Here is a 27,059-nt window from a genome sequence, read left to right as displayed (position 1 = left end):
TTTGGCATCAGGCAATTCTAACGGTGAGCTTTAGCAGCGTTCGAAATCTCTGCAACTTGAACTATTTTGGCCGTAAGCGTGTTCTGCAATGGCTAATTTCAAATTTATGATTATCTTAGACTTTTAGGATCCTATTACCAACCATTAGACCTGCTTAACACTTGGACCCTTTTTCGTCACTGGATTAGAGCGGATTTTTAGAAACTTCGACTTATGAAGTAGGTGTTTTTTCGATTCTGCCTCTTCTGTTGTATCATTTACTGAATAGCGTAAACAGTCTGTCTCCTGAATAGCGTAAACAGTTTGCACTTGGAAAACTTGTTACTTGGGGCTTACTGTATTCCATGTGTTTTTTTCAGATTCTCTTTTAACACTGTTTGGAAATCCTCTCCAAAGAGATAGTCGAACCATATCATCAAAGGTAGTTATTAACTCTTGCACTGGGGAAACCTTCCCTTTCTATGCCCTTCGGTGCATCTTATGCTCATATATACTCGTTAGGCAGCAATCTAGAGTCACTATTGCTTTTTGTCTTTAGATTTAGACCAACATCCCCCTCTAGTGGATGAAAATATTTTCACTGCCTGGCTCATTCGACAAGCTTGTATCCGCTTATTAACACGGCCCATTAACATCCTTCTTTCTGCTTACGGCGAGTCTTTATAATGAACTATTAACCTTGTCTATTTCCATTTTTACGCCCCAGGGGCGGCACACGATACTCTTTATGTCTCAAGGGCAAAGAGATACCCTCTGCTAGCTTGGATCTCTGTTCTAACTGTTCCTCTTAAGAACCGATTGTAGTCATGTCGATCTCTGGCTAATAATTATATTTTTTTGTCTTACTCATTAGTGTCACTTACGACAATGGTGTAACATTTACATTAGGAATCTTAGAAACCATCAGTCCTTTAAAGATGTGTGAGAACTCTCAGACTCGTAATGGTTGTTTCCATAGTATGTTATTCTTTTTTTCTTTCTGAACTTTCATTTTTTGTATGTGTGCAGCTATTTGGTTTAGCCTACCTATCCTGTTTTTACCACTCTTGCGCCTTGACCAATGCATATACCCAGTAGGGATTAGAAGTTATCCCTCAGTATATTTCTTGCTATACAGCTAGTTTAATTATAATCATGAAATAGATTGTTTGTCAACTCTGTTTATCATCCAACAGGTCCCATGGACATCGGACGCGAATAAGTTCACGCGCTGAAGAAGGTGTTACCCCGGGGAAAGGGGGTGTTACACCGAAACGCGCGTCGGCGTCTCGAATTTACATGTTTATTTAGTATCTCAATACATTGATGTCAGTTCTATAAACTTCGACTATAAACCATTATCTACAGCATATTATTATTTTTCGTTTTCTTAGGGACTCAAACGAGATATGCCAGTTACTTTTGGGCATCTGAATTATGACTTTCCAGATTTTAGGATGTATGTTCGTTTAATGTGTGTTCTTGGTTGAATGGTTTTGAATGAAAGAGAAAGTGTTTGAATATTTTGTGTCCTAGATTGTCCATGGGAATTATGCTTTAGCAGGCTTCCGATGTTTTCTTATCATTTGAATCTCTTTTCCTAACACATGATGGACACATTTATGATTTGTCTCAATTAATTTGAAAATAAAGAAAAGACAAAATATCAATGTGACAATTAGATTTGCGTTATTATTTAACGGCATGGTCTAGCAAGAGTGGTCTTTTTCAATAATCGACTTTATTGCGAGTTATCAAAAAACATTTAGGTACAGCAGAGTCTTTTGTGTTAATTTAGGAATAAAGTTTTGACCAGGTAGCCATCAGAGTAAGTGAATCATCGAGGAGGAGCTAGGACTCGGACGCTGCTGTTGGCATATATTGCAAGATTTCCGTCAAAACATCAGATTTAGCCTCAGTGGAAGGCAGTTGTGCATTAGCACCTCAGATGCCAACAACCACCGATGCAAATAAGGCACTGTTGGTAACCTTTTGGTAAGTCAAGCTCTGTATCAGGGACGGTGTCAAGGACACTGGTGTTTTCTAAATCAAGGTATAGGGCTTCATCAATGTAATGAGGTGAGAGCAAGCCATTCCCCTCAGTGTACATTGCATTGGTACCGTCAGAACCAAAAAGATAATGGAGCCTCTGTTGATAGCTGCAATGCGGCAGAGGTACATGATCTAAGTCAGGATGCATTAAGACTGGTTACGCTTTTGTGATTGCACAGAGCAACATCAATCGAGCTTAGGTAGCCATTGGTCGGGAATCTGACATTGGCACTGGGTCATTACTCAATGGCTTTGCAGCCATGGGAAAGGTGTAGATGTAAATGTCTGCACTGAAGTAGGTATGGACTCAGTCTCCAGTCCCAAGTGGCAGACTGTAAGATCCGCAAACGGTGATCCACATGGAAGCCCCTGCGGTTCCTTGTGCATGAAGGCACACTAGAGACATCCAGAATGGCACTGATTATCTGCAGCATGGTTTCTTTCAAGGCCTCAATCTGCTGTGGTGTCAAAGATGCCACAAAAATGTAGGGCACGTTGGGATCAGCTGAGGAATCAGCGCAATAATCAGCAACTTTGATGGTGTGTGACTTGCATCATGACGCCCTGGGACTGTGACATGGAGCGGGAGTGGCACCTTACTGAAGACCGCAACTTCTTCTTGTGCCTGGTAACATGCAGCTTCCCTCCACAGTTTCAAATTGCCTTTGGATGCATTAGAGTGCACTTATCTCAAAACTAAGAGTCTTATCCTGCGCCGAAGAACTAAAGATACGCCTCGTGCAAATCTGTGTCTGATCTGCTTCCAGTAGTCACAGCACAGCTTGAATCCTGTACAACTTCCAAAACAGGATGAACGCCATCGCCACTTGGATGACAGACAGCTGCCTCATGCTCAACTCGGACAAGACCGAAGTCTTCAACCTGGGGCCCATTACCTCTGCTCGGGAAGACTCCTGGTGGCCAGCCATGTTAGGAACCCCCCCACACCCACAGACCACTCACAAAACCTCAGCATCATACTGGACTCCTTGCTCACTAAGAACTGCCAGATCAACGCTGTCTCCTCATCATGCTTCCACACTCTTTCATCTGCTTCAAAAGACCTTCAGATGGATCCCCACTGAGGCCAGAAAGATGGTCGGCCACGCACTCATCAGTAGCAGACTCGACTATGGCAACGCACTCTGAACAGGCGTCAACCAGAAACTCCTCAGGAAATAACAGAATGTTCAAAACGTCAAAGCCAGACTGATCCTAAACATCCCCCACTGCAGCCACATCTATGAACACCTACGGGAAATCCACTGGCTCCCAGTCAATAAAAGCGTCACCTCCAAGCTCCTCACACATGTCTACAAAGCCCTTCGCAACGCCGGACCAGCATACCTGAACCACTGCTTCTCATTCCACGTACCCATCTGACACCTCCGCGCCCCCCAACTGGCCCTAGCCACCGCCCATCGGATCCGCAAGACCAGGACCAAGGGAAGATCCTTTTCCTACCTTGCAGACAAAACCTGGAACACACTGCCTCTTCACCTCAGGCTATCCCTGTTGCTGACCTAATTCAGGAAGGATCTCAAGTTGTGGCTCTTCAACTGAACCTCAGCGCCCAGTCGGACCTGCAGCCCCCCCCGTGGGACATCGTTCCCTAGCACATTGTATAAGGTTTGGAAGTAGTCTACAAACCAACAATTGTAAGTAAGTTGTATCCAAACTGGAGCATATTACAAATTTCTCTGAATTGCGACCATCCTGGATAGTTCGAGTAAGAGATGCCCAAAGCTCGTCCGGAACTGCCAATATGTCCCAAAAGGTATGGGAGTAGAAGCCTAGAAGACTGCTGGCATTCACTGACCTCAGAGAAAGGCTTGTGAAGAAGAACATTTGCTTGCCTAATGCCTTATTCTTTTTTGACTCCCGATCAGGTGGGGTGGTAGGGAAGATAATGGGATATACCTTAGTGGTGGACGCCTGCAAAGCTCACTGGCCTAGTGGGTTATGTAAGACTTTCTGGGTCTCCTGGCACTGGACAATGGCTGCGAGTGACCTGCCTATTAACTGTTCATCAGAAACATGGTTTTACCAAAGAGGGTATTGGATCCTTGGGGCCCAAAGGTGCGCCACAGGGAGGGGGTTAAGTGCTAAAACTGTGCAGCATGGCCTCTTTGAAGGCCTCTACTTGTTGCAACAATGCTGAAGGACTCAGAAAACTGGGTTGTAGTGGGACTCGGAATTGACTTCGATGGAGTTCAGGATCAATACTCTGTAGCACCCTGATGTCCTCTGGAATCTAGAGTGGCGAGAAGGGGCAGATTCTCACTTCAACTTCTAATGCTTTTTCTTAGACTTCCTGAAGACTTTGATGACAATGATGATCTGCTGTGTGAAAGGGAACTTCCTTTCAACTTTGACTGGTCATCCTGTGGAGTCTTCTTATGTTTGGCAACATATAGCTTCACCTCAAGATCCTGTAAGTCCTTTGGATTGAATTCATCTGGGCGCAGTCGTCATAGTTCGTGGAGTCGTGCTCTCACCCCAGGCAGCACCAAAGACATACTTCAAAAGAGTACATCACAGATATCTGTTAGTGACAGACCCTATATGCTTTGGACCTTGGTATTTTAAATGACAACATTTTCCCTTGCATTCTGGAAAATCTTTGACGAAAAAGGTCTAAAAGACCAAGGAGATGCTCTGGATCCACTTCTGAAGGCGTGGAAAGAATGGAACCAATGTCAGTGCAAAGACTGGGCTAATATGCGGCACCGGTCATCAGTTTCAGAGGAGAACGACGTTGATGCAGAGCCGCAGGACGCCACCTATGGGTGAACAGCAGTACTGCTTTGAAGTTTCTGGATTCATTCTGATGCCTGGGGAATCTTCTAAAGGTGAGGAATCTGTGGTTAAAAGTACCCCTCAGAAATAAAACCCAAATGTCTCTGAAACTTAGAAAGAAATCCTGCCAGCAATGCTTCTTTGCTCCCTGTTCTACAGTTCCCTCTGGTTTTGTCTTCTGTCAGTGGTTGGTAACCTTCAGAATAGTCCTCAATGCAGTTCCCTCAGAAAAAATAAACAATTTCTTAGAAACAGCTAATGCCTTATATTTTTTCAAGTGCTTCCACCCTCCAGGTGCACGATTTCACTGATCCCTGCCACAGTGCTTGATGATCGTCACTCTTCTGTACTTGGTCCTTTAACTCTCCTTTTTAAAGTCACACCATTAGTCTTTACCATTGTGGTTCCCTCGGAGTTCATTCTATGTGCCCGTTACAAGCCCTCCCTTTTGGCTGCCCACCACCCCACAATTATTTGCCTTAAACTATGGTTCTATGCCAGAACCATAGTGGTAAGGGACACACAGCTTCGAACTTCAACTTTCTCAAAATTTCAAGTCACATGGATCTATTGTGGACACCAACCTCACCCACTCAAGGAACAAACTGCCAAAATACACAAAGATGGCCTGGTACCAGCACTGTCTTCCAAAGAAAGTAAAACAGTATCTTCCAGAAAGTTACTTCAGATCTGCTGTTAAAGCCCTCTTCCTCATAATGGAATGTGGATGGTGGTCCTGCTCCATAGCCTCCCAGACTTCACAATGGCACTCTTTAAACCCATCCTGAAAAGTATGTCTTATCTAGTGCATCCTGAAAAATAGATGGAACTCCACCGGCTCCCCTTGCTGCCCTCAACAACTTAAAAACAAGCTACATCATCTATAAAACCATCCAGACAAGCACCCTGCTTATCTTGCAGACGAGCTCACAATCTCTGGTAGTTCTTGGTACACCCATAGCCAGGATGCCATCGAGCTACAGAGTATGAAGTGTTTTAAAGAATTAAACAACACAGCAATGCTTTTCCATCTAGACACCTAGGTTCTCGAACAACATCCCTGTATCCATCAGGACTGCCCCAATATTGCCTCAATTTTGGAAAGAGTGGAAGACTCCCCTCTTTAAAAACTCTACATCACAATGTATTAACTGGCCACAACCCAATTACCTCTTCTATCGATTGTTGACTTTAAGCTTGTCTTTGTCCCAGTACAGTGCTTGCTGCCTTTTGGATAGGTTTGTGCTACAGAAATATCATACGCGCACACACACACACACACACACACACACACACACACACACTCCTACAGGTGACAAGTCAGAGGTGGTGGTGTTAGGTTAGAAGCCGTCGTCTGCTTCTCGACCTGGCTTTCAGGTCTTGGCAGAAGTGCTGCTTGACTCAGAACCGTCCACTTCACTGGATCATGCACCCCCTGCTCCTTCTCCATCCTTCAGATCTTCCTCCAACTTGGGCACTTGCCAGTCACTTCCACCTTCACTCTCCTTACCCGGACCAGTTTGAGCCTGTTGGCCTCTCGCTACTTCCATACCCCTTGATTGCTCCCCTTTTCCCAAACGCAACTGATCGCTCTCTCCGTCTCACACCCCTTAAGCCCAAAATAAGCCCCATAGTTTTGAGACAATTTTACCATTCATGAACCTGCAGATTCAAACCCCTTTAACCATAATACTCTCCCTGTAAGTGTCTATAGCAAAGCATATTATGATATGCACTGCTGGTTTTGACAAAGATGTTCACATCATTAAAATTTGACCTACAGCCTTTAATAAAACATGTACCATTTTAAACCTAAAGCCTATTGACTTTGCTACAATATTTTTAACAAATCAGACCTATGGGTTTTGTTGCATGTCAACAAAAAAGGAACAATTCAGGAAAAAATGAATAATTCTTGTTGCACACCCTGATGCCAAGCAATCATTCAAGACAAAAACAGGATTACCAATTCCTCTCCCTGTAAGTACAGGGCAGTTGAAATGTATTTCCTACAAAGGAGACTGTGGGAGCATGAAGTAACGTCTAGTGGCACCCAAAACAGGAAGGAACTAAAAAGGTTAGCATATTTTCTAGGAACTAACAAGGTTACCATATTTTCCAGAGTCTTGAAGAGGACCCTGGAAAATAAACACATTTTACAAAACCTCGGGGGCTTATGGCACATTCCTTTGCCCAAAAAGCTTTGGTTTCATGTGACTGCCACTGCTGCAAATCTTTACTTTTGTTTTCTTTCTTTTTTGTTAACTTCTACAGCAGGCCACTCTGCTGTCAACATTCAGACATGGGTACCTTGCCCTTTCATTGAACACCCAACATACTCTCTTCAGTCTGTGTAGCAGAATACTGTGAGCATGTGATCAGGTGATCGCTTCCTGCCTGCTCTCTTTCACTTTGCATGCCAACCACTTCCCCTTGATACAGCCAGCGTTTGGCTGCAGGTACAGGCGTAGGAAGGAGAGCAGGAACCCATGTGCCATTGGTCAAGCGGGGAGGCTCCCTTTTGAGGGGGAACACAATAAAGTATGCTCCCCAAAATAGGCAGGGCTTCTGGTCACTTGCAGGCTGCCTGTGTGTCCAACAGGATCCTGTAAGCCCCACTCCTGAGGCTCCCAATACAGGAGCAAACCACAAAGGTTCAAGGTGACCCCATCCCTTCAAGATCCCCTGCAAGAATACCATCTACTGGTCCTGTGAGAGAGCTAGTACCACTGCCCCTGGAGATAGAGTGCTTAGTAGTTCAGTAACAGAAATCCAAAGAAGGCTCCATCACCAGCCAAACATGACTTCATGAACAGCGCACATTTGTTCCTACTTTTCTCAACTGTTTTCCCTGTGAAGGATTTAAAATAGGGGTGGAGAGTTCCAGAACATAGGGACCACTTACCCAATCCAGTGATGGCACATCACCCCTGCACCCCAACTGCCACTTCCAAGGATCAGTACACTGGCTTTCCAACACCTTGCACAGTACCATGAAAACAAATCCAAGACAGTGGCTAGGAGCAAACCTGGAGCACATCTATCTCTCTCAGCCAAGTGCTGCCCACCCAGGCTTGGGGTTTTCCATCCAAAACTTAAAAGATGCCCCTTATAATTCGTGGCTGCAGAGGTCTACTTGTCCTCCCTTTGACCCAAATGGGAACATCTAACATCTACTGGACAGGGAAGTGCTGTTACAATTATCAAGATTAGACACTGCCCACTTCCTCAACGAGGAGAGCCTAATCCCTCTACCATGACCCTAATGTGATCAGTGGGCACTGCTCTGCCATCTGGGGTAGCAGAGTAATTAACTTACCCACTAGGACAGCTCAAAGTATGAATCTCATTGGGAGTGGGTTTTTCGGCAGTAGATTTTTATGCTATTCATTTATTCTGGGCACTGGAAACTCAGTAGCTGAAACTTGTGCAGGTCGGTACACTCATTTAGCCAAGTACTCAATTTGGACCAGGCAGGCCTGTTGCTGAATGCTAAGGACAGGAGTATTTCTGAAGATTACAGAAGTGCAGCTCCCAACAATACAATTGGCTATAGGGCTAATGTTACAGAAAATCTAGCTGCTAGAACCTAGATATGCTAACAATAGTAGCTGTATCTTGGCCCAGTTTTCTGTGTGAACCCTACATGTAACTCATCTATCTAGTTCCTTTTAATATAAGTATTTTTTTCTTTCAGATAAAGCGCAGATAGGACACTGAAGCCAATAAGTGTCATTTATTGAGTCATGCTGTATTTCAGTTTGTAACCCACACCACCACAGACTAAAACCTGCAGCTCATCCTCTCTTACTTGAGAAAGTCAAGTGTGAAAGCCTTATTAACTTGGTTATCAATTGATGTGCAATAGTACAAATGCCCTTGTATAACAGTGGTAAATGTACTGCACAGTAACCTATGACTGCCACTATACCCAAGAAAAGGCCACATAAGTGCCTCAGGAGTTTGACAGAAGGGAATGTGAAAAAATGGAATCAAGAAGGGAATACTGTCTAATTTGAAACACACTGCCAAATGGTGCACTCTAAGCTACACGTCACAACTCTCTTCACACTGAATATCAGGATGTTACAAAGTTTGCCTAACAAAATAATGTGTGTGCTGCAACTGTGAAATATGAATACATTTCAAGCTGTTGAGAAGTAAACCTTGTATGTTAATAGAAAGAATATCAACAATTACCTCAGTTGATATTACATCTGCATCGCAAGGGTTTCCAACCTTTCTGCTTTGAACTGAAGGCAGTGGCTTTTCCTCATTGCTGTTTGTTTGTTTCAAAATTCTCTTATGTAGGGTTTTTGGAGCAATATCCAACTGATGAGGCACAGGGGATAGAATGTCTTGTTTTTTTAAGACGTCTTCTATTCGGTCTTTCTTCTCAGCTCCGGTGGTGAGACTTTGAGATCTACCACACACATTTCTTAAGAACTCCTGTACAATGCCATACTTAGGGGCATCTGGCTTTGCTGGACTTTCTTGAGCACCAGGCTTCCAAAGTGATTCTGTGCTTCCTGAATGCTCGACAACACTGAACAAGCTAGACAAGCCATCATTGATGTTGCTCAGCACAGGGCTGTCCCTGGTCGTGGTAGACCTAGCCCATGCAGATCCATTTAATTTACTCTGATTGAGACTACACAAGCTTCGTTCTTTGGAACCATCCAGCCTGGAGGACGATCTTCTCTGAAGCTTTGGAGAACCATATTTGGGTGTGCAACAAGGTCTTTCTATACGAGAGTGGACCTTATCCAGTGAAGATGAAAGCTGTTTATTGCGAGCAGAGATTAAAGAAGAGCTTCGTGGTGACCAGCTCTTGACATGAACTCCCCTAAGGGTTTCAGTTTGAAGGCCAATGCTCACCATTCTGATTGTCTGTGTGCCTACATCTGAAGGTCCAACAGTCTGACTAGAAGTGTTTTTCACTTTCCTTTCCAATGAACTGGATCTGATGGCTTGCCTAACACAGTTGGTGATCTCTTTCATGTCATCACTCATATTTCCAGAAATGTCAAAGTCACCCAGTGCAGATGGGAATAAAGGAAGTGAAGCCGCCGACTCCTTGACATTTCTTGTGTCCAGAATTTCATGTTGCTGTCTCGAGACGTTCTGTAGCCATCTACTGTAGGTGTTTTCTGACAAATTATCAGATCTGCTCATGTCTTTAGGTGTGGCCATGGTGAACAGAAAGCCAGGTTCAATGATGTTCTTTCCTTCCTCATTTTTAGGTAACGAAGCATCAAGCCTTCGGACCACTGGGGGACTGTAATAGATACGAATGCCTGTCTTGTCTGGTGCTGTGTAGCTCCTTTGCATCTGTTTCTGGGTAGTCATTTGCCTGGAGGTGTTTGTCAAAGTGTAGTCCCAGGAAGAAATGCCTAGATTATCTTTGGTCAGATGCTCTGTCAGAGCGTTGTCATTATTAATGTAGAAACAGTTTTTTTGGTTTAGCTCCGATGAATCGACCAGGTCCTTGGCCACAAACCGTGCAGCTCTAACATTTTCATTTACAATTGGTCCATTTCTGCCAGGCAGGTAAGGGGAAGCTTCAGTCACATTTTCAAACTTGGACATCGAAGGAAAAGACTTTGTTCTAAGAGGTAGGGGGTGATAGAAGAGAAACATAAACCATTATGAGGAAGCTGTAGTGATATTGCTACATACCAAGAAACATAACATGGGCATTCTCTTGCAATTGGTTGCTTATAATGAGAATACAGAATTGGTACTTACCTGTAAGAATAACTCTCCCGTAGAGAAGCATATACTCCCTTGACAAATATGATTAGGATGTTTCCAGCAGCTGAGTTTAAACCAAGCAACACTTATTTAAGCTAATTAGAAAAAGGGAAAGTGTTTTAATCTGCATTTCCAAAACATGTCTTAGTCAGTTGGCCTTGCACGGTTACAGCATATGTTATCCATCTCTAAGTTTTATTCGAAACACAATGTCCGGTGCCCAAAGGAAAAAACAGGGAATAAATAATTAGCAGTAACAAATTACTAGATTAACAATGTAAATTGTGCATGTTTTCCCCACAAGCCTTTTGTTGGCAGTAATTTATTATCGAGTTACCATCAAGTGATGCAGTAACCCAGCCACTTTAAAATTTCTGACATAAGAGAACTGAGCTGTAATACCACTAATGCACTTTTTTTTTTAACGGTTTTTCTAAAAAAAAAAAAGGGTCTACGGCCACTTTCTGCACAGTTATGCAACATAGGCTGCATGTTATTTACTGTTCTGTTGCGCTAACCACTGATGCACAATGAAAAAGTTACCTTTATGATGACTCTGCTACTCCTAGTTAGCAGACTCTTTCCAACACCAAACCTGTGGATAACCTGGTCCCTAGGTGAAGGACCAGAAGCTACTTGTTAAATCTGTCAAAAACGAGGGCTACATGTAGTTGATAATAATATTATGTGTGCATGCGGACACCTCCCGCTCCACCTCCCCCAAGTAAGATTGCACCCCGGGTACACTCATAAATAAATCCTAATGCAATAGTTCTGAAAGATAGCAGAGGAGTAAGCAGAATGGTGTTAGGAATAATGGATAGCCTGCAAATGAGGTATAAAGAAGTGACCATCAGGACTCTGTCCCATGAACAAACTAATGGGTAGATTCTACAGCAAGAAGAAAACAGAAAGGATAAAGAGAATGGGCACCTTCGAGCTGCTAATGACAAATATACTTTGTAGGACCTCTTGTCCAAACATGCACTCCTTTAAGAGAGGAAGCATTCCTTTGAAAGGGAGCACAATGCATGTGGGTGGCCCAAGTAGTAATCATGCAACTTTCTTAATTGGTGCAGGCCTGGAAATAACAGATTAACCAGTCTCACCTCCGGTGAAACGTGCAGGGACCATGGATGAGGGAGCTATCAATGCATGCGCTAACAGTGTTGGGTATAGGGGTTTTCCAACTGGCAGTGGGAGTACTAATTATCACATTACCCGTTTCTCTAATTCCATATGTGAGTTATGAGATTCATGGTCCTGACCATGTTAAAATGTGAATGCCTAACATCTGGGTTATGCAAGCCCACATAATTCAAAGATGTGTGAGCTTGTGGAAACAAGGCTGGGAAACAAATCTCAAAAAAGGGAAAAAAGATGAATGGATTTGGAGAACCACTATCTCCTGATGATAGACGGCATAGTGTTATTTTATTTAAACTTATAATGATTAATGAATGACATTCATGAAATAAGAATCATGGCAGAACTCCATGTGGGGGGGGGAGGGGCGTAATTGATGTCACTCTGTGACCCTCTAACTTAGAGTGACCAGATTTTCAAAACAAGCATTGGCATAGCCAATAGGTCTCACCTTTGGGACCTTATAAGTATTTAGTTATGCAGCACAATATCCTTGGTGCAATAACATCAACTGCTGCATGGCTAAACACTTATAAGGTACCAAAGGTGAGGCCTATTGGCTATGCCAATGCTTGTTTTAAAGTCTGGGAGCACAGAACCACAAAGGCTGTAGAGCTGAGTTTGGGTATTGAGTATCTGTAGGAACTAAGAACTCCTATATTCTTAGGATGGACCAATACAATAACCTTCTCTATAACAGACCTGTTGCAATTGTCACTATTCTTACAGTGTTGTCAGTGAACGTTGTGTCTTCTGTGACCAATGTGCTTGACTCTGTTGGCGAACTGTAGAGGTTGGTAATCTAGTGCTCCCCCACCACAGTAGGCAAAATAATCTCTTCTATGGCAATTAAGGAGGAGCTCAAAATTGAAAAGGCAATATTAGCATATGTTTAAAAAAAATCAAGATTAAAGTTAAGAGAGTTTTTGTGTGTGGAATTACATCAGCTTCAAATGTGTCATTTAACCATGGTGTCTCATTTTCGCCAAAGCTATGAACATAAAACTAAACATAAAATTAGAAAATTGCTTGCTCCTACATTAGGGACAAATCTTGTACTCTTTTGGGTTTCTTATAGAATTCATGAACACTCCTGGTAAAAAATGACAATTGCTTCTTTCAATGAGTACTCATGTGCATCAAATATAGCAGTAATTATGCCAGGTGGAAAAGTGTGCATATAGAAACCTGGCACAAAGGTGCAGTAGCACATTTATCTTTTTTGTTTCACCATGTGGAAATATGTTTTCTGTGCTGATACTCCTTGTCCTAAACTTCAAATAAGATAAATTCTCTAATGTCCCTAAACCTCCATACATCTTCCTAATGACACACTAAAAATTGAAGCTTCTTCCGGGCCTGGGAAAAGAACATTGCACGGTTTGTATTCCTAATCAAGCTATATTTACTTGATGATGGCTGTGCATTTAGTGAGATCCGTTTGAATCTCCCTATGAACATTATTCTATAGTTATATTATTATCGAGTAATACCAGACCTATAAATACACAAAATTGTGCCTATTATTATAAATAATTACTTATCAATCAGCAACGATGGATAAAGGCTCTCTGTTACAATATTTGTTCAATTCATCCAAACACACTTAAAACATCCATCTTTAACTTATGAAGGTCAGTAGCACGACATTTGTTCATTAAAATCTTTACTAATCGCTAACCAGGTTTATTTCTTGTACCTGTACAATTCAATGTGCAGTATTTTTCATCCAGGGCATATTTTAATGGTATTTTATCAATATTTTGAAGGAGCCGTTTAAATACTAATGGTTAAAAACATATAGTTTTTTACGCTTAAGGGGCTAGAAAAGGGTGTTAAAGCTCAAAATCAATTTAAGAATCTTTGTACCTGTGAACTAGGAGGTACTTGTAGGAGACAGTGAATAGGCCAGGAATTAATTCAATCCAGTGATTTATTGGGAGAGGCCGGTACAGACTGAACCTGTGACGCAGCGCCCAGGCCCAGGACCAGCCAATCAGAGCAGGAAGCAGCGCGAGAGGAACGAGCGCTACCCGGCCACGCCCCCTCATACCGGGCACTTGAAATTGACCTCGCGCCTCCCGCTTCGCGGGAGACGCAGCGCCCAGGCCCAGGACCAGCCAATCAGAGCAGGAAGCAGCGCGAGAGGAACAAGCGCTACCCAGCCACGCCCCCTCATTCCGGATATTGCCAGTTGCTTCCTCCGGCCCGCGGGACGCGCGCGGGCGGCGCCGGGTGAAGCCCGGGCAAAGGGTGGGCCGTCTACGGCCGTCAGAGGTCGAAAGAGGCCGGGCCGGGCTACCCTCCCAAAAGCTCTGCAATGGGTAAGCGCAAACAAGTTACTTTGGAGGCGGAAGGGAAGAAAGCGAAGGTTGCCAAAAAATCGGACAGCATAATTTCCTATCTGTCAACCGCAGTTGGGGTCTTATCGAAAGAAATTGCTAACGCAGAGCAGGAACCTGGTTTGGTACCTCCCTCTTTGCCCTGCGAACCTACTGACTGTGTGGCAGTGCCTAGCATACCCCTGGAGCCTGTGGTGGTTGTGTCTAATCCACCCATCGCGAGTGATTTTTCTAATGCTACCCAGGTTGTTGCTGTTCAATTGGGGCAACATGTCCAGGGTAATGTAGGGCCTGAAAAGCTCTGTAAGACGAAGAACGCTAAACGGTCCAGACCCCCTAAAGGACCGCAGACTATTGAGGGCCCAATAGGGAACCTTTCGGTGGAACTACTGGAAGATATAATTACTTCACGATTGGAACCGCTACTTGTGGGCATTGCAAAAGATATTGTTGAGACATTGAACGCTTGTGTTGCTGATTTGCTTAACAAATGTTCCAAAATTGTTGCCTCCATTAAAGAGTTTAGTTCACAACAAATGGGGGTTAGTCACGCTATGCATAGCCCCCAAAGGCCAGAGGGGGGCATGGGAGTGCCTTTGGGACCAACGAACCAGCCATCCTCGTGTGAATTGTAGTACCCCAGGCAGGGTGAAGAGCATGGGTCCAGCCCCCCCAGTTGTCCAGCCACTATTAGGCAGGCACACCTCTGATAACACGCCACGTATGGCTAGCCATGATGTGGTCCAGCCCTTGGGTCGAAGTGTGAGGCAGGCAAGGGCCTGTCCGATTACCCTTGACCTTCCCCCGGAAGCGGCCCCATCGGTGACTGTATTTGTAGGGGTCCCACCGCTCCGTGTGGGAGTGTTGGAATCTACTCATGATCTGTTGAGGGTGACTAGATCTTGGTGCACAGCCTTCAGCTGTGGGGGACTGGACATCTCCTCCAATATCATCATGGCGAGAAGGGTGGGGTGGGTTGGGCGGCGGCCGAAGCGGCTTGTGGGTGATTGTGTAATAGTCAACTTTAACAGCCTTGACATAGCTGATAGATTGTTCTGGGATGGGTCAGAGGTAGTGTTAAAGGGAATTAGACCAGTCCCCCTAGGGTTTTTCTACCCACCCCCAATAAACATGTCATGTGGCACACACAGTCATTCCGATGAAGCTTGTGCTGTTAAAAACACTCTCCCCCCCACCCCCTAGGCCACAACCTTCTCACAGACAGCCAACCATAGTGGGGTGCCAAAGTTCTCGGGAGATGCCAAGGTTTGGAGACTGGCAGCTACCTACTAATGTTTCTTTGCCCCATCCCACTAATTTGACATTGAACAATTACTATTCCCCATTGTCTAATCTGGAGGCAAACGATTGACTGACAGTGTCGGATCAGCCACCCGTACCCTGTTATGTAACCCCTGCTGCAGGAGTTAGTTGTAAATTAATTAGTTGGAATGTTGGTGGGATTAGATCCAAGAGAGCGGATCCAATGTGTCTTGATTTTTTAGGTAAATACGATATTATTGCCATGCAGGAATCATGGGACCCCTCAAGCAACTTTTGTCTGGATGGCTATTCTAGTTTTGCGGTACCGGCAGTCATGGGTGGGGCGGGACGAGCAAAAGGGGGTTTAATATTTCTTTTTGCACTACAACTGAAGGGTAGATTTATTTGTCTGGTTTCTGATTCGAATAACTTTCTCTGTGTTGAATGGTCCGTCTCCCATTCTTTAAAAATTCTAATGATTAATTTTTATAACTCTGGGGACTGTGTCGACTTTAATCAACATGTGGCCGCTTTGCAATGTTTCATTTTAGAGTACAGTCAAAAACAAAACACTGGTTTCGAGATCGTCCTTATGGGCGATTTTAATGTTCATCCATGTGATGTTGAGTGTCATGCGAGGGTCTACGAAGCTCATGAGGGGCCAATAGGTGCTGCTGCCTCTCATTTTGAGCACACCAGGCAGGGGGAGGCCCTAGAGGAATTTCTCGCCACTATCATCATCTTTGAGTCCAACTTTGTAGAGATAGGGGGCAGGGTTACCACATATAAAGGCACTAACTTGGGGACAGTGATAGATTATATTTTTATGTCCTCTGGCGCCTTAGCGAGGGCAAGAGCTTATAAAGCCGTCCCGTCTGCCTTCAGCGACCACAATCCGGTGTACTTGGAGTTGGATATGGTGGAGAGTTCGGGCCACTCGCTCCATGCTTGCCAAATTGGCCTTCCCCTGATCACGAAAGACCAGGGTCGTAGGACCAAATGGGCCAAGGTGGTACCTGCAACTTTTCTGGAGGTGCTTTGTGCAAAGGTTGAAGGGCCTTGGGCCATTTTCCTTATTGACAATTCGCCCGCTGCGGAGGTAGTCAGTGCTTTTGAGGCAATCTGTTCACAGATCTCTAGGGACCTGACTTCCACCAATACCCGCAGATGTAGTAATCCCCTAAGATGGTTTGATGGAAGTTGCTCTAGGGCCCATAGGGTCTTGCTCCAGGCGCTAAAAAGCAGTCCTAGGGACAAGGCAGCAATTGCCAGAGCGAGAGGAGCTTATAAAGAGGCTATCGCCAAACGGAAAAAGGCGATAAAATCGGAGGCTTGGGATAATCTCCTATCTATTGACGTCCTACGGGACGGTGGTAAGTTCTGGGCAACAATTAATCACCCATTCTTTTCGGGCATCGAGGGCTCAGACCTGGATTGCGTAATCCCGGATGAGCAATGGTTTGATTATTTTAGTAACATGTATGGTACGGGTGATTCAAGTCCCTCAAGCAGCAGTACTTCTCTAGAACCCCATTCTTTGCCTTGCTTACCTTTTGATTTTTTGGATGTGGAGAGAGCCATAAAGGAATCCTCTAGAAACAAGGCACCGGGCCCCGATGGTGTGCCGGCAGACTTATATGGCTCCTCTCCTTAACTATGGACAAGGATTTTAACTTATGTTTTTAATGCCGTCTCTGGCTATAGGTTCCCCGCATTGTGGGCTACCGCGGTTATTATACCAATTTTTAAAAAGGGTCAGCGTGGAGACCCCTCTTGCTATAGACCCATCTCCCGGTTAGATTCGGCAGTGAAGATCTTGGGTAGGGTCTTACTCCTCAAACTTAGGGATGCCTTAGACAGTCGGGGTATCTTGTCCAATCTGCAATATGGGTTTAGAGCAAATAGGGGAACTTTGGATCAATGTTTAAATCTCCAGCTTTTAATTAGTAAATATACGGTGGCGAAGGACGGGTCCCTTTTTATGGCTTTTATGGACCTGTCGTCTGCTTTTGATTTAGTTAATCGGTCGAAGTTATGGCTTATTTTGCTGGAATTAGGTATTGACCCCCCCCAGTGAGTTTTTTAGCAACACTCCACCAGGATCTTACTGCCTCAGTAAGGGTCACTCAGGACGGGAAATGCACTAAGCACTTTAGGTCAGAGAGAGAGAGGTGAGGCAAGGGTGCATCCTGGCCCCACTCCTCTTTACTATTTATATTAACGGCCTGGAAAAGGCGCCTTTATGGCTGCCTTAGACCTTAAGGTGAATATAAAAAAATCTCATTTTATGGTAGTGGGGAAACAGGGCAAAAAGCTTAAATCTAGGTCCTTTTTCTGTAATGGGGAAGAGATTTCGAGAGTAAAGGTTTTCTGTTATTTGGGGGTCCTTTTTGACGAGAGAGGCACTTGGGGCCCGCAAATCAAGCTTAAAAGTAACTCGGTAGCCAGGTCTACCTCAGCGCTGTTGAGCTTTGCCAAAAGACTGGGGGCAAGGCCGATGGAGGCCCTGCTGAAAGTCTACATCTCGAAATGCATGGCTATCGCCACTTATGGCACCGCACTGTGGGGTTATGTTGCCCAGGACCTGATTCAAGTGGTAGAAAATAGATTTTTGAGACATTTGCTCTCAGTTCCCCAATCTACCCCCATTTTTTCTATTCACTCGGAGGTTGGCCTGGGTTATGTTACGGATAAACTGAAGATGGCCCCACTATTGTGTTGGGCGAAAACCTGGTTAAATCAGGAAATCACTCTCAACCATATGATTCTTAATGATATTTTAGCCATGGACAATGTCAAAAGAATACCCTGGCTGGAGTACGTTAGAGCGGCGTTCTCCCGTCTTGGGCGTCCTGAGCTTTTCTCATCTCCATTACATGTTGTTAAGGCAGATGTAGTATGGATTAAGCAGTCTTTTATAGACCGGGCAAAATTGGATCGCGAAGAAAGGGAACTTACAAAACCACGTGTTAGAGCGCATTTTATGCTTCTCTGATCTCCCTCGCTGGAACCCTACCTAAGCATTGTTTCTAATCCACACCATAGATTTTTACTGCTGAGATTTAGATTTAACCTGATTCATTATTCACTTGGTTTTCATCCGTCCTGGGGCAAACCTGAATGTAGCAGGCCGTGCCAATGTGATAATTTCTCTTCCCAAGACACACTGCACTTTATCATGTTTTGTGAATTTTATTCTGCTAGCCGGAAAAAATATTTGCTCCCAATTCTGAAGGAAGCCGGCTTTTTACAAGTTAGACCTGCTTTGTTATTCCTTCAACAGCTGAGCAGCACCCGTATTGTTTTTAGTGTGGCAAATTTCTTGGTGGCAGCCGTTCGTTCTAAACTAAAAAGTCCTCCCAGCTTGTGTAATCCTGACTGACCTTTTAGTGATTATTTTTAGGTATGGCATTTTTTAACCTTGTGGATATGTTGTAACTATTGTCGGTATCCATCATGTTCTTTGATTGTTTTTATCTATTGTATGTAATTTGTACTTTTATGATTTTAATTTAATCGAATAAAGTGTTTTTGACTGACTGACTGACTGAACCTGTGACTTGAAACTAGAGGGGGTTGGTAGGTTTCTAACTGGTACTGCAAAGGGTAGCGCTTATTGACTCAAAGTGCAAACTGAGATTTAAAACAGGACTTTGCATGGAAATGGCAGCCTGATTTTTAAACCAGTGAAAATATTTAAACTAACGAGGAGAGGGATTCCTAGAGATTCAACCCAGTGATAAGGCTGGCAGAGACACGGAGCAGTGATTTAGAGGCAAGAGGGTCAACACAGGACAAAATGAGAGACTTTAAAACAAGAGGGCTAATAGCAACTGGAATTAATGCCTTCGACATAAACCAATGGTAGAGGACAAGGGGTCTATAGAGGAGGGAGTCAGTAGAATGGCTCACAGGGAAGAGGGTTAGTTGAGATGTTTAGAGTGTCTATAGGATTTAATACTGGTACTACAGATGGAGAGAATAGAAAAGCTAGGAGCAGGAGGCATTGAAGGGAACGAGCAGGTAGCGATTTAAGCCAGTGTGTTGAAGCAGGTCAAGAAGGCCTTATAGAGATTTAATGGAAATGGAGGTTTTCTGTCGATATTGAAACCAATGTCTTAGAACAGAGGGCTTGCTTAGTTTCAAGCTAGTGACTCGCAGTGGAGACGGATGGCATAGAAGAGACCAGGGGGCTTAGACAGAGTGGAGGGAACTTGCAGATATTCAAACTCTGATTTGTGGGGTAAGGGCCTACGCTGAATTATTTATTTCCTCACTGCTGTTGCATTTGTGAATGGATTGTGTAAACTGAATGCATATATTTCCCCCTGGTATAGATCCGACCTGAATTACTCCGAGTCCCCGCAAACAGATGGAAGGGGTCCTGCTGGCACTAAAGAGAGAGTGACTATAAATCTGAAATGGAGACTGAACATCCGTTGCTGTACAACACAATACATGGGTATATATATGTGGAATGCTTTTATCACACACATTCCATAAATACACACAAGTGCATATCATGGTGTGTTTTTCACTGAACAGTGAAATGTGTTGGGACACACATCTTTCTGTGCAAATATTAAAGTACCTAATGGTCTGTCAAATAATGAAAAATATTTAGGAAACCTATGTGTGTCTTTGTCATGGCAGTGAAAATAAAGGTTCCGAAGAAACATCTTACTTGAGAGCAATAATAAATCTTTGTTCCATAAAGTTTAGTTGAACTAAGATTCCTTGGTACCTCAGAGATTCCATGTTACAATCACAACAGAGATAAGCAGTGTAGATTTCAAGGGCTTCTTTTAGGTTCTTTCTTATGAGTGTTAGATAAACTAATTGATGAAACACCAACACACTAAACAGAGAGCATCTTGATAAACCAGCTTAAACCACCTTTTAGCCAATCAGCAGCAAATGTTACTGCAAAGACTGTACAGACCCACAGTCGTTGTTCCAGACGCAATTTTGGTAAGATTAGCAAAGTAAGTTGTAGAAGGAAGATTCAAAAGGGCCTTTCTTATTCAATACACAAAGACTTATTTGGTTTGCAATATCTTTTAAAAGAGCTCAGTCAGGATGCATCAAGTTTACAGGAGAGTGACAGCTTATGCGGATACATGCCTCATCATTCGAGGTCTTAGAATGCTTAAAAGTAGGCATACATAATCGTGCTAGATAGGCTTTCCTTGTGGCATTTGTTTACTTCCAAGTGTGCTTCACATTTTTTGATTTCCTTTCAATTTGCTTTGAAATTTAAATTGATTCTTCGATGGGCTGTGCTTTTTACTACTGTGTATTTTTCACTACTTTGGGGCCGAGTCCAATAGACGGTCGGACAGCTGTCCGTAGCCTTACCATGCGACCGACACGTACCCGGAGCCGGTCCGTCCTGTAGAGTAAGTACGATGCGCATAACTACCAAAAACACGACCGACACGTAGGCTGTGAATCAAACCCCATTCTCCGTTCGAGCCGTAGCTCCTAACGATGAACCGAGTCACCCGGAAGCAGTATCCATAGCAGTTTCCAGCATGACAAGTACGATGCGTACTTCCTACGTGCCGGATGGGTCGTCACGTACGGCACGTCACAGCATCCGGAAAACAAGCATATCAGCTACGATTCGCGCCACAAATCAATACACGGCTACGAGACGGACCAGCTTGCAGCGGGTACGAGACGGAGCAACAAGCAGCGTGTATGACACGAACACATCATGAATTCCATCGCGCAGGTCATACCAGTACTCTACATTTATGACCAGATCAGGAACTGACGCCGATGGCGCAGGCAGTAAGTCAGACACCTACCACACAAACGACATGTACCCGCAAAATGGCCCACACACACAGGGGATCCACATCCTGGCCACTAACAACAGGCCACCATAGTGGTTGCATGGCCAGCCCCACTAACACCCCCACCCATAGGGCTCATGTTGCCCATCACCCCTGCCACCCCCAGCCATAGGCCTTATGTTGCCCATCACCCCTGCCACCCCCACTCACAGGGGACCTGTTGCCCATCATCCCTGCCACCTCCTTTCACAGGGGACCTGTTGCCCATCATCCCTGCCACCCCCACCCATAGGGCTTATGTTGCCCATCACCACTGCCACCCCCACTCACAGGGGACCTGTTGCCCATCGCCCCTGCCACCCCCAGCCATAGGGCTTATGTTGCCCATCACCTCTGCCACCCCCACTCACAGGGGACCTGTTGCCCATCACCCCTGCCACCCCCACTCACAGGGGACCTGTTGCCTATCACCCCTGCCACCCCCAGCCATAGGGCATATGTTGCCCATCACCACTGCCACCCCCACTCACAGGGGACCTGTTGCCCATCACCCCTGCCACCCCCACTCACAGAGGACCTGTTGCCCATCACCCCTGCCACCCCCAATCACAGGGGACCTGTTGCCCATCACCCCTGCCACCCCCACCCTTAGGGCTTATGTTGCCCATCATTACAGCCACCCCCAGCCATAGGGCTTATGTTGCCCATCACCACAGCCACCCCCAGGCATAGGGCTTATGTTGCCCATCACTACAGCCACGCCCACCCATAGGGCTTATGTTGCCCATCACTACAGCCACCCCCAGCCATAGGGGACCTGTTGCCCATCACTACAGCCACCCCAGCCATAGGGCTTATGTTGCCCATCACTACAGCCACCCCCACCCATAGGGGACCAGTTGCCCATCCCCCCTACCACCCCATAGGATGGGTGATGCGCAACAGATCCAGCATACTCCAACATCAGGTATGTCCGCAAAATACATCCCCCCTAACATCATGTCAACAGTGTGCAGTCTGTGACAAATGCCCACAACAGTGATTATGGCTACGAGCATACAATGTAAGTAACAGCACATGTGTGACCTACACATGAGTGTGACATACACAAGGCAAGCATCACCATAGCACTGTGGCAATGTAAAAAGAACACCCCCTCACTGTGTAGAACATAAGTTAAGTGGGGGCTCCCAAAATGCAGCAGATTTTGAGCATTGTGGTGATGGGGACTAAACCCCCCTCATCACAGTGACCAAAAGGTAAGTGTCATCATGGTCAAAGCTGCAAATGCCAAACAGCATGTATGATCCCTGCTCCCAACACATTAAACACTTTGGGGCAAACTAGTGGTTGTGTCCCATACACACAGAGATGTGGTGAGGCTAACAGTGCTGTGAAAACATAACACAGTCTCGGCCATGTGCAGATAAGCACCACACATGGGGGCTGACAATGCATACAGCGTACAATGCCACAACAGCATAAGTGACCATCAACAAGCATGCACACATCTCAAAAATAGACATTCCATGCCACCAATGGCACCCAACAACCAGGATGAATGTGCACAATGATGTGAAATGACTCACAGGGACAGCATGCAAAAGCACAGAAACAGCATCCAGACAAAGGCCCACAACAGCAATACCAATGCACTGGTGCAGATGCACAAACACAAACAGGCAAACTCACACTGCACATCTGACACAACATGTGTGTGTGTGTGTGTGTCACAGTATCCCCAGGCAACTACACAACACATGAGGGGGGCTGAACCACAGTGACACAGATGTGGACACAGTGCCATACAAAAGTAAACCATCATTGGGACACCCTTAGTGGGCAATCAGGCATTGGGAGATGAGAGGGAGCACAACAGAAACATGACACACAAGCTGGAATGAACACCAACTAACAGAGCAAGAGACTGACACACAACACCACTACCCCCAGGGACCAGACATTGGGGTGACACAAGCATGCATGACACCTCCACTGTGATGCTAAAGGCAGATGTCGTACAAACTGCGAAACCCAGACATGTGTCCTGTGCCACAATCGTACATCACACATACACGGACACAGATCACTCAGCATGGCCCCTCATCCATGGACAAACGGGAGCTAGGGGACCATCCATGCAAACATTCACATCAGTCCACCCTCAACACCACACACCCTGAACTGCAACAATGTGCATCTGTGAAGCCCACATTGACAGGTGCCATTGCACATGCACCCATGACAAACACAGGAATGTTGGGAGGAACTAAGGTGCACAGACACATCACACAAGGACAGTTCACAACCCTGGGGAATGACAGACATACTGCACAGTATGCGGTACATGGCCATGACCTCAAAGCTCACGCAACCTTCAGAATCCCTGCCACAGTCTCAGGACAATGCAGATGCCAAGGAGAACCACAAGGCACACATGCTGACACCTGCCAGCATCGCAGTCACGAACCCGACAAGTGGGAGCAGTCGCACACACATACAAATGTCTCAATCACTGAAAACTACCACCTAGGGACAACTACATGATTTAGCAAATAAACAGGTGCCTTGAGGAACCCTGATTGTGTCCCATCTGTGTCTGACAACATCATCACCACAGATCACATGTCAGATCTCAGGCTTTATGTAAACAATTGACCCACCCATGAAACACACAGCAGATTCACGGGAACTGATGCTGACCGGTACCTGAAGCATAGCTGACTGCAGGGACATAGTGCCCTAGTGACACAAACAACAGACTGGAGGGGCCACACCTGTGGAACAGATGAGGAGGGTGCATCACACAAATGAGGGACCTGAGTTTGGGACTACAAGACCTACGTAATGTGGAAGTGTGACCAGGACAAAAGACTGCTATTTGCATGTCAGACATAGTCACAGATCAGACATGGACTCACCCCCTTCCTGCTGCTGTCTGGCCTTCATCTGCCTATCCAGGTCCAGGAAGACCACCGCCAGGATACGGAGCATGTGGGGAGTCAGGGTCCGGTGTCTGCCCCTCCTGCGTGGGGTGACAGTGTCAGCTGGACTCTAGTTATCCTCCGGGTCCAGCCCCGAAGGTCCTGCCACCTCTTCTGGCAGTTGCGGATCCAGCGCTTGTAGACCCCCACGAACAAACAGCCCTGGCGATGGTCAGCCAGATCTCCTGCTTCTAGTGGGCATCAACCTGTGAGGAGGACAAAGTGAAAGGTAGATTAACACACATGCCCCTGATTTGTGCAGCACACATTTGGATATACATGTCATCTTCACAAAGGGAAATAAATTACACAGGTAGTGCAACCATGGGGATTGAAAAATCTCATGCATGTCTGACATGTTAACAATGCCTGGATAGTTTAAGCTTGCAATAATGCACTTTAGCAGCAGGAAAACTATTCATTACATGTACCTACACACTTGGGGGGGATGAAAGTATTCAGTGAGAATGCTTGCCACTGGTGTACACACTGCTAGTACTGCTAGTCAGACAACATGCATAATTAGGAAGGCAGTGGACTGCACACTCACCTGCTCCCCTGGTTTCCCATAGAGCTTTCTGTACTCTGGAAGGAGCCTGTCCAGCAGGGCCTGGTTCTCCTCCTCAGTGAAGGCTGGGGCCCTCTCCAGAGTATGGGCCATAGCAGGAGCCAGAGGATGCAGCGACAGCAGCAGTGGTAGCAGGGATGTGGTCCAGTAGCATGTAGTGCAGGCAAGTGAGCTCCCTGGGGGAAAGCCAGCCTTATATCTGTGCTGCAGAGGCAGAATCTGTGCAATGTGTCCCAAGTGATAGGTCCAACACGGTTGCATTCTATGAATCTGGCCAATCCATTTAAAAGTACGACTTGTACACGCCTTCCGCATCATTCAAATCTTCACCTTCATGGAACACTTGAAATTGCAACATTGTTGTAGGCATCCAACTGAATTTCCAGTGCACAACTCGTACAAGTTTTGAATCCGCATCCGTCTCCATGACAGTCCTGAGCCAATGGGTGCGCCCGGCTCGTTCAACTGACTGTACAACGCGTATTTTGAATATACACATGCACCCGTCTCCATAAGATTCAATGGCCAAGGCGTACGCCTGTCTCGGACCATGCCTGTCCGACGTGTATGCATGATAGTTACCCGCGTCGGACCTCATTGCATTCAATGACAAAGCGTACGCACGGCTCGGACATGACCCGTGCAATGCGTACGCATTGTCACCCGCGTCGGACCTCATTGCATTCAATGGCAAAGCGTACGCACAGCTCAGACATGACCCGTGCAATGCGTACGCATGGTCACCCGCGTCGGACCAAATTGCATTCAATGACAAAGCGTACGCACGGCTCGGACATGACCCGTGCAATGCGTACGCATTGTCACCCGCGTCGGACCTCATTACATTCAATGACAAAGCGCACGCACGGCTCGGACATGACCCGTGCAATGCGTACGCATTGTCACACGCGTCTGACCTCATTAGTGTGACTATTGTACGGATGCAACACACATATACTGACCAGGGACACCTGTGCATACCTACCACACTACAGCATTGGCCACACAGTGTCCCATGGCATGTAAGGCTGCATTCCCTGGGTGTTTGGGGGGGCCGCAGCTGTTTTTTTGGCTGGCACTTTGTGCAGCCACTCCCAGGCTGTGCACGTGTACATGGGGGCAGAATCCTTTGTGTGTTGTGCACATTACCACTGTGATGTGCAATAGGACCGTAATGGGCATGAGTCACGACCACAGTGTCGGGTTGGATATGTTTAGGACAGGTCACATACACCCTGAGTCCTGGGGGTGATGACATGTACGTCACAGTGAGACCTGTAGCCACAATACTGATTTGCACCCACAGTCTGTGTTCATGTTGTGTCTCAGATGTGTCTGATCAAGCGTTCCCAATGGGTGACAGTCTCCACATCCATGTGGTATATGCATCAACCTTGATGGGGTGTGTGTCTAAGAGACGTACATGTAGGGCCGGCATGAACAACAGTGGCCACTACCTGTGGGGCTTACGCTTGCCTTGTGGTGTGTACGTGCTACGCCATGTCCATTGCTGTGTTGATGTGGCAATACAGGGAGCCTGGGTTTCTGCATGGCAAAGCTCTGTGATACCTGGGAGACATGAGGCCTCAATTGTCACTGTGGTGTGTTTTTGGAACGTTGCAGCAGCACATAGGTTGGGTCACACAGCCAGATGATTGGCCATTGCACTACATGTGGACATGTGGAATTGAGATGTGAGGTGGTGGTCTTGTAGGTGACATATGTGTTCATGCTCAACAGCACACACCTCAGTACATTGTGTAATATCATGAACTAGCATGTGATAGTGATCGTGGCCATGGCCACATGGGTGGATGAACTGACAATCTTCCTTTGTGAATCTCTGTACTGCAGGGCACCAGCTGTCCATCATCCGTTTCCAGACCTTGCAACCATGCAGGAACGCGACTGCATCGTGGAGGAGTGTGGCTCAATGGTTAGAGTGGCAGACCCTGAAGCAGAGTTCTGGCCAGAGACCAGGGTTCGATTCCTGCCTCGGCGGGGCTCGGGCTCAATTTCCTCGGACCTGTCTATTCTCGCCTCGGTGCCTATTCTAATCACGGGCCCCACGCTGCAACTCTGGGCAATAGCTTGCTTAGCCTCCACACCGGCCCCAACAGCGCTAAGGATGCCTGGCTTCACCCTGGGGGTGCCCAGGAGTGGACACTTCACAGGGAAAGCCAGGAGGGGTTCCACAGCGGTATGAGTATCAGCGCCAGGAAACCGCTAAAGGCGACACCGCAAGGTGGCCGTCTGGTGACAGTGCGCTCTATAAGTACCTTGACATTTACATTTATTTACATTCAGACGGTACCGCTTCACCAGGCCACTGATTGTGGAGTTGGTGGAGCAGTTGGCACCACATCTGCTA

The 27,059-nt window shown here is 45.9% G+C and overlaps 1 protein-coding gene and 1 long non-coding RNA gene across 4 annotated transcripts in view; one reads left to right on the top strand and one right to left on the bottom strand.

Annotated features, from left to right (window-relative positions):
* LOC146811947 (uncharacterized) overlaps positions 1-19,846 on the top strand; it is a 74,029-nt gene extending 54,183 nt beyond the window's left edge. For both annotated transcript variants that reach the window (XR_014966808.1, XR_014966809.1), the window contains one exon: positions 19,673-19,846. This is a non-coding gene — a long non-coding RNA (uncharacterized LOC146811947). The remainder of the gene's footprint in view (positions 1-19,672) is intronic.
* Positions 1-27,059, bottom strand: part of MTCL2 (microtubule crosslinking factor 2) — a 1,546,820-nt gene that overhangs the window by 238,573 nt on the left and 1,281,188 nt on the right. For both annotated transcript variants that reach the window (XM_085618920.1, XM_085618919.1), the window contains exon 7: positions 9,031-10,438. In XM_085618920.1, the coding sequence (XP_085475046.1) occupies positions 9,031-10,438 (1,408 nt within the window). The remainder of the gene's footprint in view (positions 1-9,030; positions 10,439-27,059) is intronic.

Source organism: Triturus cristatus, chromosome 7 (assembly GCF_964204655.1).
Source record: "Triturus cristatus chromosome 7, aTriCri1.1, whole genome shotgun sequence".
In the NCBI taxonomy this organism is placed as follows: Eukaryota; Metazoa; Chordata; class Amphibia; order Caudata; family Salamandridae; genus Triturus; species Triturus cristatus.
Note: the sequence above shows the minus strand (reverse complement) of the source record. Positions and strands in the feature narration are given on the sequence as shown.